Below are 15,052 nucleotides of genomic sequence, written 5' to 3'. Positions count from 1 at the left end.
GTGTGTGTGTGTGTGTGTGTGTGTGTGTGTGTGTGCGCGTGCGTGCGCTGTGTTTTTTCCACAACTTTGGGATGAGATCTGAGAGGAAACGGACAGATTTCCATCTGTCTGCTTCATTTGCAAAAAAAAAAGCCCTTCTTGCAATTCAAATATATGCTTTAGCCACCTCTCTTTTGCCCTCCCTCTCTCTGTCTGTCTCTCTCTTTCTCTCTTCCATTTCACCATCTCTCCCTCTCTATCCAAGTGGCATCTGTGGATGACCAGGGCATCAAGAGTCTCAGGGGCTGAGGGAGGAATAGGGGGAGCAGTAGGGGAAAAGAAAGCAGAGAGAGAGAGAGAGAGAGAGAAAAAGGGAGCAAGCGCCTCTCACTTCATATTTCCCCAGCACCACCCTGGCGTGCCAGCCAGCCTGCAGTCTGTTCTCCTTTGAGCTTTCTATTCTACCATAGAACAGAAAAAAAATCAATTCATATTTCCATAATCCACACTCCTGTCTGTCTGCATGTCTTTGCCTCTCCCCCTCCTTCCTTCCATCGCTCTCCCTCTCTCTGTCTCCCTCTTTCTGTCTCCCTCTCTCTCCCCTGGGGTAGACTAACCCCTCCATCCCCCGATCCTACGGCCTACAAATGTCATTACGCTGAGCAACAATAACAGCCTAAACAAAAGGAGGCCTTGCTCGGAGTTCTGAGCCCCTCTGTGGAGACTGTTGGCTGCTGCTGCCATATGCTGGCCAGCTCGGGCCACAGAAAGAGACAGAGACTGTGGCTACAGAGGACTCCAGCCCTCGGCCCTACAAAAGGAGAAAAGGAGTCCTAATCCTGGTAATGAGGCCCGTGAATACAGCCTTTATGTATACGGGGGAAAGGGCCAATCCCTCTGTACACAGCAAGCTAACTAGGCATCTTAAGGGCCATCTTATCCACACAAACGATCTGGTCAACAACAGAATTAAAGAAAAGTAAGGTTGTGGGGGGGTGGCTTAAAAGAAAGACATGGCGGAGAGGAAGAATGAGGAAGGCCCATGACAACCCATAGACTATGTTTACACTATTTCTTCATTTCATCTCTTTTGGCTCTTAGCTTCTCTTTTTACTCCTTTTCCCATCGCCTCCATTTCCTGTGCCTATCTCTGAAAGTCAGTAATTTCTTGCTCACACTGTCAGTCCCACACTCCCTCTACCTCTTACTCTGATAGCATGCTCTGGTTCTTGTGGGGAAGGCAGACATCGCCTGAAGCTAGTTTCTACAAGCCCGTTTATTCCTCAAAGTGGATCAGAGAGGCAGGAGAGCAGTTTAAACTCACTGGCTAGGCTGCTGTGTTGAGAGATAGTTAGCCTACGCACATGTTGTTGTCTTTCGCTCAAGTTGTTTTTTTTTTTTTTTTCCTAGGTGTCCATTTTTCCCTTCAGCCCATTGATGGGCTGCTGCAGTTATCTGTCTAGTGATTTGCTCCAGGACCTGTTCTGTGCCCACTTTGGGAACAGAAACAATATGTTGCATGTCTTGTTTTTTTTTCCTGTCAAAGCTCTGTCTTCTGTCATTCTTACACACACACACACACACGCACGCACGCACGCACGCACGCACGCACGCACGCACGCACACGCACACGCACACGCACAGGCACAGAAGCTGCAGCAGATGTCATGGAGTCATCACATGTTGGAGCATCAACAGGAGACTGAGTCAACCTAATCTACTTACAGAGTGATGTGCACAACATAAGAGTTTAATACGCATATTATTACAGGCTGTTTGACTGTTTTGATCAAGTTGAATCTAGACTAGTAGTTCTTTGAAGGTGAAGCCAGAGAGAAATAACAAAGACCCCCTGCTGAGGTTGTGTATCTTTCTAAGGGCAAAGAGCTAAGCTTTAAATAAAAGAGATATCAAATCCATTTTTAATTTTTCCAAAGATGTTTTTGCGTATGTGTGTGCACATCGTCCCTGAGACAGCTTATAAGATTTGTGATTGGCTTAAAGGATAATTTGGGTTTATGAAACATCTTATTTCATACTTTTGGCTATCATTTCTATCGTCAGCAACGTTGCAGCACGTTAATTCCAAGTCAAGTTAATTGAAGTGACATCACTAATAAGAAGTCAGATGGGGTACTAAACATAATCAGCAGTTAGTTAAACAAACCCCCAGGAAGAAAACACTAGGGATGCACCAATCATACTTTATCTACTAATAATAATTTCCATTCTTCAACTGAGGGTATCAACCAGCATCAGGTACTGAACTCATACCCATTTCCCCAAATGTAAAATTTACCACAATACATAGAACTTATTGGAATCATTTTGATGTAAGGTAATATAAGTCCAGGGATTTTTTGGCACTAAAAACTAAGTTGGCCGACATGACTGAATGACTATAACTGATGGCAGACACTTAAATAATTAACAGAAAACTGTTTTAATGTGGATTGGTCCCTTAAAAACAAAAAGGTGAATTGTACAATATACTGTAAGTTGTAAACATCCCTTACAGGTTATAGACAGACTTCCAGGTTAAACTTTGACCTATTATACTTAATATAGTTGTACAGACAAATAGAATACATAGCAAACAGTTTGGGTCAAATTAGAGTTTTATATCCAAATAAAGTGGCATTGATAATTTGGCTTGTTGATAACTGTTGGTTTGTTTACAACCTATGAACGTCAGTCTGCTTGTGTTTGCCGTCGGATTTTATAGCTGCAATATTTCCTATATCGCACAATGTTAAGTACAACGTTATTATAATAAATAGAATGTGTGTTGTGATACTGGAATCAATCATCTTTTATTAACTAAGTCCTCATCAGAAATGTGATGTTTTTAACAATGCAGACTAGCGGGACATACTGGAGGTGTATACAACCCTGCAATACTTACCTCTGACTGGCTTAGGAGGAACATGGTGTTCCAAAATGTATTGCAAAACAGCTGCAGATTTTGCTTTCAGATTGAAAATGTACCTGATAATGCCATAAATGTGAAACAATAGGAAGCAAACATAGTAGCACAATGAGAGAGAAAGCAAGAGACACAAATGAGGGAGAGAGAGAGAGAAAGGTATGCATTCCTGTCACGGTTGCATGATAATTACTGATTCGTCGGTTATTGAAGACGTGCTCACTGCTTTTCATTACCAGCAACAGACGTACAATGAGACAGAGAGGAGGAGGAGAGAGAGAGAGAGAGAGAGAGAGGAGAGAGAAGGAGAGGAAGCACTGATAGGGATGAGGAGAAGAGTGTGGTGGTGGTGGTGGTGATGATAGGTGTTGGGGGGGGGGGGGAGGTTACCACAGGATGGCAGGGTGAGGGAGGGCATTAGGCGAGGAAGGGAGATGGGAGAGGAAGAGGTAAAGGTTGTCTGTAACTGTGAACGAGTGAGAGTGAGAGCAGGAAGAGAGTGAGAAAAGAATGAAAAAGCAGAGTGTGTTCCAACCTGGTCGGTGTGGTCCTGGGGGAAGCTCCACAGCACGGTTGGATCTAGAGGTAATTGACAGACAGCATTATCAGTGGGTGAGAAATACACCGTCTTCGCTAGCTGCCTCAGAATACATACTATTAATGAGAAGGGTGGGGGCAAGGGTGGTGCTGCGAGTCTGTGCACGCACACACACCACAACACCCACACAACACACACACACACACACACACACACACACACACACACACACACACACACACACACACTTAGATTTTCACGTACACACACACATACAGAGCACTGCACATTGAAAGACAAGAGAGAAAGGCGATATGTGCTGTAAATATGCTAATCTATATTCTCAGATAGCTTAAATTATACACCAAATCATGCACATTTAAGAAAGTCATATAAACACATACTCATACTAGTTTATTTGCTTGATTATTCTTACATTGATAAAAGCCAAGCTGTTTGCTAAAGCAATGTAAAACCTAAGCTAAAAGGTTTATCATTATGAGAGTAAGTAACAGTGCTGAGAGATTAGCCAAGTTGATTATTCAATTTTTAGATGGACAGGAAATTAACCAATTCTGATTTTTTCAATTAACAGTTAAGTCAGTTATTGATTGTATATAAAGAACTAACTGTTAGCTGGGTTCAAATGCTTCAACATGCCATTATACAATGGAACACTGTTTTTTGGCTGCTGATCAGACTAAATAGGAAATCTTAAGATACAACTTTTTGCTTCAGTAAGCTGCAACAGGCATTACCTATTCTTTTTGACATTTTATAGACCACATACATATTGATTAATCAAAAAAAGGCTGATAGATTCATCAATAGTAAAATAATCACTAGTTGCAGTCCTAGAAACCCTAGAATGGTCATTCTTTCCCCTTTAAAGAGTGTACTTCAAAGATATTCAGAATGTATACCAAGTAATTATTTGTTTTTATAAATAATGAAGACAACAAACACATCAGCATCCTTCTCTTAGTACGGATCATTTGATATTATAGTAGTGAAAATGGGCATTGATCATCAAAGATGGGGTTGGCAAATTGACACAAGACACGTATACCAAACTGCACAAAATAACTGTTCAAGTTTGCTTAATGAGCAGCCAGCATACTGTTGCCTTTGTGTCACCTCTGCAATATGTTTGCATCTCTGTTAAAGCTTCCAAACCAAAGCATGAGACCTGCTTCTCGCAGGTTTATACCATGTGGTTGAAAGGAAGCTGCCACCAAGCCATAGCCTGAACACAGGGGTCTCTGGTAAACATGGCTTCCAGAGCTCCAGGGTCACCCTGTGACCTCAGCAGGAACAGCAAGGGTTGGAAGAGACGAGCTCTTGCATGCCAGGTTCACTGTCACAGACATACAAAAAGCCTACAGGCTCACAAACACACCTCCACCTCTGTCAAAACAAGGTGGCTGAGAGAAAGTGAATCTATAAGCAACAAACCTTTTGACAGAAAAGATACGTCAGTCAGAAAAACAGTTCAATGGGAATAACAGGTTGATTAAGACCCTTAATTAAAAGATGTATGACGATTTTAACAGAGTAAATTTGAGAATGATCCAGCTCTACTATACTATGCCCACAATTATGAACATCGACATGTACGAAGCCAGAGGAAAGGACCCCTACCTTAGTAAAGAAGACATGCAATAACACACAATGTGTGGAGTAGCTTCATGGCTAACACACCAGGCTGCCTGAGATAGAGGGTCACACAATGGACAAACGGATGACCGGACGCTGCAGAATCCATCATGCCTTACATAATCCGGTTGGATAATTTCATGGGCCCCATCTTGAAAGGAACGGCACAGGGAAAAAAGCAGCAGAGCTCAAAGCTCTACACACCAACTCCGACCGCCCCCCTTCTGCCTACCCTATGATCTGCCACACTTAGGGCTAGTTTATGCTGATTTACTGGGTGAGAGGATGGGAACTGCTGCTGGAGTGTGTTTCAAGGCAGATGAAAAGGGACAGGAGGAGAAGAGGGCAGGGTGGGTCCAATGTTTGTAACTTTTTGGCCAGGTGTGCATACGTATGAAAATAGGGTGAGCGTGAACAGCAATGCAAAAACTGCAAATCCCTTCTTTGCCAGTCCATGTTCACAGCTGAACCAATAGGCTCTCTGTTGAGTACAGACAAGAGGAGTGTAACTAAATCCAAGGTCAAGTTTTGATAGCTGCTGCAGCGCATACTATATGTGCCAACTGACCTTTTTCAAAGCAAACCTTTTGATTTGTCATGCATGAAATGCACAAGTGATTTTACAATAACATGTATGCTACAGTTAACAACTGTAGGTAGTCCAATTAACTCAAACGTAGTTATACTTTAGTTTTTTTACAGCTGGTAAATCTAAATAACAAAAAGAAAGTCCCTGTTTTGGCTGAGAACCCTTTGACAATAGCCAAAAATATGAATAGATGAACAGAAATGTAAAAAGACGTTGCAGTTAAGTTACAGTAGATTAATAACATCATATCCCATGACTAAATGGACTTCAGATAGGCACTTCTTTAACATGAAATTTAATGGGCACTGAGTATGTTAAATTCAATATTCAGTCACACAGAGGTAGAGTGGGGTAGAGCGAGAGAGAGAGCCATGAATAAAGAGAGCAAAGGAGGCAGAAAAGAGTGAGCTGTGACAACACCTTCCTTTATCATTCACATCTCCTCTTATCTCTGCATCCTGTGTGCACTTTTTTTTATTCAACAGGCTCTTATTGTTTCTGTTCTGCTCCACCTCCACATTTCTTTGCCAATCATTGTGCCTCTTGCATCTCTCTTTCACTGTCTTTTCTTTTACATATTTCTAATTTCTCCCCCACTTTTAGCCTCATTTATGTCCCTTCTTCTCACTTCTCTTTCCTATGCTTGCCTCATTTTTTTCTATTTCAACCTCTCTTTCTCTTCATCCTGCCATCTCCTGCAGCTCTCTGTCCTCTTCAGTTCTGCACCCCCCCTCTCTTTTTTCCACTCTCTTGCACTTATATACTCCTCCCTTTGGACGTGTTGGGTGTGTGGTGGTGGTTAAGGCTGAAAGTTGAAGGGTACAGGGGTGAAGAGGACCCCTGCTGCTCCACCACAAATGTCGTCATGACAGATCCTGCACTGGTTAATACACACACACGCACACACTGCGGCACATGTCATGGAGTCATCACATGTTGGAACAACAACAGGAGAATGATTCAACCTAATCAACTTACAGAGTGATGTGCACAACATAGAGTTTAATACGCATATTATTACAGGCTGTAAGGGCAGGGATTGTGGACAGTAAATGTCTTACTGTCTGCACTCCTGTGGGAGGATTTTCAAAACACAGGCTGTGGATTTTACAAGTGCATTGTACAACTGTTGTTGGCTTGCTCACAAGGTTATAAAACATTTTGTGCATGTAACCGACAATGGTAGCTGTCAGTTACAATACAAAATGACAAAGTTAGAGACAGGAAGGACTGCAGAACACCCCCAATGCCAAGCACATAAACCTGCATTCAGCTAAGAAAAACTACACAACTACAGCCGTACAAAGAGTAGAAACAGAGTGCCTTGTTCATCGGCACATAAGTTAGGCAACAATTTGACAAATATGCTATAATTGAATTGCAGCTTTTGATACATGTTTAATACTTATTAACCACTTTGTGTTTTTTCATACACCTGCCTGTGTGACCATACATTGGTCATGCTAACCACGCTCTGTTAGGACTGCCTGCTGCATGATGCAGCCGCCTCTCCATCACCTATCTCCAAAAAAGGATTCAAAATGTGTTTATTGTATTTCCTACAGTTGACAAAAACTATAAAGAGCTGTTGTAAATACTATAAAAGCAGTCCATTTGATGTGACACCAGTGGCAGCTAGAGTGGCAAAAGGAAAACAACCTATAGCATATTTCTCCCTGGTGGAGTGTAAACAGATCCAGTGGGTGAGAATTGAATTGAAATCACCTATCCACAGTTAGATTCCTCTATTCACACCCCAGGAAATGGAGGTGAGGCAAATGTGACGAAAAGCTCAAGGAGTAACCATTGGTCTCTGTTTGCAAAGTGCACGTGTGTCTGTGCACAATTGTGCACTGTACAAGAACATGCATGTTTACACATAGATAGCAAGCTCAGGAGTGAATATTTATTGTACGGTAGCATGTCCATTTATCTCTGTGGGCTCCAAGCGTGGCTGACCTCCAGCAGTCACAATTGGGGCAACATGCAGGAAGCCCCTGAGCCGTGACACAGATCCTGGGAAGAGGGGGTAGTGGTGGTAGATATGGTAAAAAATCAATGTTTTGGCTATTCCTGAGACGCCTGTCTTTAAAAGTCAGATGAGGAGAGTGAGCGAGGAAAAAGGAGGGTTAATAGGTGAAGGGTGCTGGGAACTGAGAGCAGGAAAACAGGGAAAGAGTGGGAGGAGGAAGGCGGAGGAAAGACGAGGTGAGGGAAGAAATGGATGGATTGCCTAAGAGTGGGAGGTAGAACTCTGCCTCTCTCAACTGACACCACGTCCTTCCTACCTATTCAGGTGGATTATTGTATGTGATGGGATTAAACAGAATAAATTAGCAAGATGTATTTTCACCAAAACATGAGAGAGACTAGAAAGAAGCCTACCCCTTCATTACTTATTTCTTCTATTCTCTGCATAAATCTGTGTCTACTGGCACTTCCAAGTAGGCTAAAAATGAAAAACACTGGCATCTTCATCTTGGCATAAATCTACGCTTCTTGGGATTTCCAAGTAGGCTAAAAGGAAGCTTTTGGCAGAGGATGTCATTCCTAATGCTGCCCTAATGTTGCTGACTGGAAGAAAAAGTTGGCGCATGACACCAGTATGTCAGAAACCTCGCACTGCCCAGTTCTGCAAGTTATACAAGCCATGTTGTCATGAAACTAAAAAAGTAGAACCAAACTTACTTTGAATGATATAAAGCTTCTTAAAAAAATATCCTCTGCAAACTAGTGAGAAAAGATATAATAAACAAGTGCAGAGGCCTATATTTGTGTTTCTATAAGTACCTTAGCAGCTGGCTTTAAGACTAGAGTAAAACACAAAAAGACCTAACCCGAAATCCAGTGTGAATACACATTTAGATGAAAGCTTCTAGTTTATAATTCTCTATACTATGTGAATCAAACACAGACTTAAAGCCCTCATGGCCATCTAATGTTCTAAAGGCATAAAAAAATGCACTTTTTTCACCTTATTCCATGAACGACTGAATGTGTGTTGTGATTGAATAGGGGGCCTGTTTGTTAAGAGAGGCCAAATCCCATATGGTGAACAGCAGCTCTTCTGGTGAGAAGAGAGGCTGTGAAAGCCACCGGCAGCCCCTCTCTTCCATCCGTGCTCCGGAGATGAAGGGATGTAGAGCCTGCCTCTTCTTGTTCCTCCTTTCTCTCGCTCTCTTTGCCTCCTCTCCTCCCTCTTTCTTGGCCAGGGGTTAAACTGCTGCACTCTAACCTCCTTGGCAGTAATTTCATTCACTCCGTTTCTCTTGCTCGCTCTCTCATCTATGAGAGAGATTTATCTCACAGTATGTAGTGGATTAGGCCCCCCTCATACGCCCTCGGACAAAAGCATTGTTTTAGCACTAGCCTGTTCGCTGTAACGGGAGGAAGCTACCGCTACTAAGCATCCACAATACGGCCATTGTGGACACAGGGCTGGAAGGACCTTGCCTTGGAGGCCGTCTAGACTTTGAGCCTGGGCCGATTGGAGAAACACAGGGAGAAAATCCCATCAGGCAGTGGAGTGAAAGTTAACTAAGGTAACCTGCTGTGAACCTGATGAAGATGTCAGGCCAACATATGGTAAAAAATGTCTATTGTCAGAACAAGGAGCTTTCTTCGCTCTGAGAGAGGCTATGGTGAAGGAGGAGGAGACGAAGGGTGGCTAAAGAAGACTAGGGGGGGTTGCACAACCTAAAGGGAGGAATAACTGTGGTGGTCATCGTTTTACTTCTGGATCAGTAGCCTTATTCTGGCCCGGAGGAGGCCCAACCCCTACACTCACAATTAAAGGAGTAAGCAGATTAACTGGCATCTTTCAAAGGCCAGCAGAAAGAAAAACACACTCAAAGACGTTTAAAACATTTCTTTCCCCTTTTGCCTGTTTCGGACTGCACACTGCAAATGGCATTACATTTCATGCTGATTTAGTGAACAGAGGCTTTCAGAAAAGAAAAACTTCTTAAACGATGATATGGTCCTTAAGTTTACTTCTACTGATTGGTCACACTATGTTGTTACAAATGAGGACTGGGCACAGAGAGAAACACTGAAAGTCTGAGGGTAGTCAGGAACTACCTGGAGTAATATTAGAACAAATTTGTGTTTGACATTAAACTACTATCTAGAACTTAACTGTGACAGAAAAAAATGCTGATACAAAACACTCTAAAAAGGGTATATCATTTCTTGTAAAAGGCACTAGCAAATACATCATCACATTGGTCTCGATAATGTCTTGAAATAGGTCTAAATTTGCAAAGGAACGGTACATTTTAATTCCAAAGATAGAAAATGTTAATAACCTATAAGGTGGAATCTCCTTTACCAGCAAAAAAAAAATTCAACTGGCAGGCTTTACATGTGAGAGATGCTGGCCTGGGGGATTTCTAAGCCATTTCTACAGCTACATCTGAAGAAAGATAAACAACAGCCTCAGCCACTGGAAGGAGAAGAAAGAAAGAGCTGTATGGAGATGATGTGACCCTATTAATGCCACATTAGTTGTTCCGTCTTCCCAGAAAAATGCTTCAGTGGAATGAGCTATGAGAGAGAGAGAGAGAGAGAGAGAGAGAGAGAGAGAGAGAGAGAGAGAGAAGAGAGAGAGAAGAGGTGGAGAGGGAGAGAGACAGAAAGGGAGATGTGAAAGCGATACTGTCTCCAGGCTAGTTGGGATGCAACCCAATTTCACAGCTTCACGAATGAGTGGCACAGCATATGGATGCAACCTTTGTGACAGCCTCTGTGTATCAGCACATATCAGCGTTGATATTCCCAGTCAGATTCCATACTGGTCCAACATTATGTCAAACACCAGCTCTGCATGACTGCATCTTCAACACAGCACACAGACAGCATGTTTGTTGGGGGGTGGGGGGGGACTGTTAGACTCTTAAGCTAAGAAAAACAAACCAGTATCTCCCTAGACAGACTACTCGCCAATTCTTTCTTTACTGTACGATGTTCAGTTGCTGCAGAATATCAAAATCAAGTGCAAACATTGAAACAGTAATTTGATCTAAAATCTGAGATATGACCCAGATATTAAGTTCCAAATCAAAAGAAAAAAAGGTGGGTAGGCTAGGCTGAAGAGTTCTGACTGCAACAGCACAGGTAAATTGTGATGATTCCATTTTTGGTCGTTGGCTGATGCTCTACTAACTTTTCTTCACATAATAACATACTTCTCTCCATATGGTCCAACCATCTGCCTTGGTCAAAAAAACATCTATATAAAGCGCAGTACATGAATAACTCTAGTATTACACTAATGCACATAAAAAGAAGTTCACTTTAACTTCATGGCCAACCATGTTGACTGTTGTCATTATGACTGTAAAAGAAGGTTTACAGTCAAGTAGGAGTCCTTTTTTAAGGTGTGGTCTCATGTGATAGAAACAGCAGCAGATAAGTATGACAAAATTTGGTTTATGAATTTCCATCTTTTAAAGTTTAAGAACGCTGGTGATCAGGTTTTTGTCACTCAATTACACATGCTTAGGGGAGAGTTCCTTTTCTAGTCTTTGAGGTGGTGGTTGCAGCATCAGAGAAAACACTACGTGTAGCACAGCAGCTTCTTGAGGTGTGGAGAGGATCGATCTCAGTTAATGTCATATGGCACAGCACCCAGAGGCAGCTGTGTGGTGCTGATGACAGTGTAAAGCCTTGCCTTTGGCGGCTACATGCTTGGTGCTGCCGAGCTGCGATTTGAAGTTCACATGCAAAGGCTGACAGACAGACAGCTCTCAGTCAGCCAATCTTTCCACAGGGATGACAATACATCTGTTATCAGCGCACAATAGAACAATAGTGCCTAATCCTTAACACATTCACAGGGGTCTCAATGCTCTGCAGGACTGATGGGCAAACTACTGACAGAAAAACACACACACAGAGAATCATAACTTTTAAGATGGAGAAAAAGGGCCCTTGCAGTCCAGAAAATGTAATCTGTTGTTGATCATTATCATTCCTATGATCTCCAGTTAAAGAAGTCAGGGCATGTGTTAAAGAAGTCAGGGCACCTATTAGACAAAGTGACAATATGTATAATAATCTATCCAGGTTTACATAAGCTAACTGGTTCATTTCACTTTGCGTCATCAGCGTGCGTATGTCCCTCGCCTTCAATTCTCTGTCTGTTGCCATTCTCAAACTACGTTCAGTTCAGGAAAAACAACAAACTCCGAGCTAGCAAGCTACACAGTGAAATTGGCAAGTTATTAAGAAAAGTTGGATCATGCAAGAAGGCAGGCCTGCTTGTTTTTTTCTGGGAATGAGGTAAAGATTCACAAAGAATATCTTTATGGCATTTACTATCTAACTGGGAAGTTTTGGACCGACTGGCAGGATTGCTGTGGACGAAGTACACGGCAATACACTGGTAAGAGCAAATTAGGTTTAACCATGTATCTTGCTAATTTAAATAGTTCACGTTTCTGTACTGTGTGAACATTTCCCCGCTCTGTATGCAAATAAACACATACATCATTTCTGTTTGCATATAGGCTGTGTGTGTGTGTGTGTGTGTGGGTGTGTGCGTCAGTTGTTACGGTCTGTCTGTGTGCCGACATAAGGATGTCTACTGACAGGCGGCGGGACCTGTACAGAAAAGAAAGACGTTTCATGTTTGCCTAAAGGGGGCGTGTTACTGCTGATGATGAGAACATTTCCTGATTTTGCAGCTTCATAATAAAAGCATTTAAATAACAAAATAACGAGGGACTTTTATTGTAAAGAATTTTTAGGATGAAATTATTTACAAAGCTGCTGCTTTGACAACTCAGTTTGCCAGCTTTCTCCAGAGATAAAGCACTATGTAACTCGGGCAATGAGAGACTAATAAATAATAAAGGAAAATCCTACATATTGGTGAATTTGGGGACATTTTATGAAACTAAAAATAAAATTTTGGTATACTGCCAGCAGCCATTTCCAGGCAACAGCTAACAGTTGAGTAGGCGGTCCTTACTGTGACACAAGACACATTGCCATTCTCACAGCTGTGAGAATGTGGCCCAGAACACCTTCGAATGTGGTTTTAGTGATCAAATTTCAATGCGTCCTCAATGCATCTTGAGAGTGTTTTCACCTGTACTTAGAGCTGTCCACTTGTGATCCAATCACTCAGACCCCAATTTTACTACCAGGTGGAAATATGGCATACAATTCCATGCCAATGTCTGGGGTCTAAGAAGAAAGGGGGTCATACAATGTGCAGATTTGTTAATCCCTAGAGGCAAATTTGGGATTTTAGGCAATATAAATAAAACTGACTTAATTTGAAAGTCGAGCAGCGGCATACCAGTTGAGCCCTTATCAGAATCGGGTCCTGAGGCCCCGTAGGACAACGCATGTTAGCCTATTTACGCTGACCATAAGCTTGGACCATAACCAGTTCTAATGGAGTCAGACAATCACAAATGATTCCACATTCAGGAAATACACTTAACAATAGCAGTCAATGTGCAGGTTTGGAAGGTACTAGATAAAATATTGATGGTGAGGAAAGCGTGTGTGTGTGTGTGTGTGTGTGTGTGTGTGTGTGTGTGTGTGTGTGTGTGTGTGGGTGTGTGTGTGTGTGTGTGTGTGTGTGTGTGTGTGTGTGTCTATATAAAAACAAAGACCTTGTGGATGAATTGCATGATTTGCAATGATAAATGGTCTCAGACATTCACATCAAGACATCAACACTGACCTATATTTTCTGTCTTGAAAAATAGGCCAGAACCCAAATTAAGGGCCAGTAGGGCTACTACATGCATGTAAACGCCATTATCTTCACAGTAATTGTGTGGTGTTAGGAAACATAGAAGCAGTCTTGAACGGAGAGACATAGCCTCAGGGCATAGCTGTTGGCATGTAAATAGTGGGGATAGAAGCTGAAATGACAGTACAGACAGTAGGCTTGTACAACTAGTTCTGCTTGACTTGGGTTTGGCCTTGGACACAAAAATTAAGGTCTAAAGGACAACAGTCTAGATGTCAGGATACCAGTACTCATATCATGTCAATAAGTAGGTTGATTTCCTTAATTGCCAGGGCAAATACATTTGTCTTTTACATCATTTACCTTTTAGATCATCTTACATCAGTCTGCATGGCAGCATCCCTGTGAGAGCACAAACAATCTGAGACTACATCCTTTGTTACAATCTCTGCCTTTATCTGCTTTTGCCGTTTATCTAAAAGTGGGGTTTAAAGAACGCTGTATATCCTTAAGTGTCTCTTGCAAAGTAAATACTTATAATTTTACATTAAATGTTATTTGCTAAATATACAATATAGATAAGTTATACTTATGACAGTCAGAATCCTTTATAAGAAAGCTTTATGAGCTTTTTCTTACTGCACACGACAAGAGAAGTGGGCAGGTTTGTGTAGTCATGAGAAGTGAGTCATCCCCAAATCCTGTTAAATTCCCGTCAGAAAATCTGCTAAATATGACAGTCACAAAAATCCGCATATTTTTGAGCACAGTTTTTTTGGGGAAATCCAATTTGGCAGACTAGGGACAGATTAACATCACTAAAGCTACATTAAAGCAGGAGCTGCACTAATCCAGTTCATTTGTGGGCTAAACTAGGCCACATTGGTATTACATCAATAAGATCCAGCCAATCATTGTTCTTTGACTCACAATATTTTGTGTGTGTGTGTGTGTGTGTGTGTGTGTGTGTGTGTGTGTGTGTGTGTGTACATGCTTGTGCCATCTGCTGGGCTGGCCATCCTTTAACATGATACATGTGACTAAGAGCTTAGCTTCAAGATTGTTTTTTGGAAGCTAAATTCTCGGACGGTAGGCCTGCACGATTACTCATGGGGGGGGGGGGGTTAATGACTTTGGTTCTCATTTAATTTTACAAGCCGAATGCATCACAAACGCTACTACTTACTTCTGTGAGATTTAAACAGACTGTAAAAAATTGGTTTTAAAGCGCTCCCAAGCACTGCAATACTCTTCCCTTCTCTTCATTGAGGCCTCTATGTTTACAGGCTTGTGGTTATGCGTGGTGACCTGTATATATGTGCCAAAAAATCTCGAGTAAATGTCCTTGGTTCAAAAGGCTCCTCGTCTGACCTTTTGTTTTGTCATGGTCAAAAAAATTGTGGCAGAAAATCGTGATATCAATTCTAAGCAAAAATTTCATGATTCATGTTTTTCACTGACTCGTGCAGGCCTACCGAAATGTAACGTAGCCTTTGCTTTTTCGTTCATCTCATTCTCTTCCATAGAGCAAATAACGTTGGACGTGTATAGCTTCCGAATGGAAACCAAGTAATTCCGACATTCCGTGTAAAAACTGAACACAACAAACAGTCCGTGCCCCTCGCCTGGCCTCATGGCGGTACCAAAAGTTGG

General features: G+C 42.0%; 1 protein-coding gene across 6 annotated transcripts in view; it reads right to left on the bottom strand.

Moving 5' to 3' along the window:
* The window catches only part of dennd1b (DENN/MADD domain containing 1B), a 114,152-nt gene that overhangs the window by 88,650 nt on the left and 10,450 nt on the right, over positions 1 to 15,052 (bottom strand). For all 6 annotated transcript variants that reach the window (XM_032526153.1, XM_032526158.1, XM_032526152.1 and 3 more), the window contains exon 3: positions 3,441 to 3,484. In XM_032526153.1, the coding sequence (XP_032382044.1) occupies positions 3,441 to 3,484 (44 nt within the window). The remainder of the gene's footprint in view (positions 1 to 3,440; positions 3,485 to 15,052) is intronic.

The sequence above is a fragment of the Etheostoma spectabile genome, chromosome 9 (assembly GCF_008692095.1).
Source record: "Etheostoma spectabile isolate EspeVRDwgs_2016 chromosome 9, UIUC_Espe_1.0, whole genome shotgun sequence".
NCBI classification, from domain to species: domain Eukaryota; kingdom Metazoa; phylum Chordata; class Actinopteri; order Perciformes; family Percidae; genus Etheostoma; species Etheostoma spectabile.
This window is presented reverse-complemented; position numbering and strand designations above follow the sequence as displayed.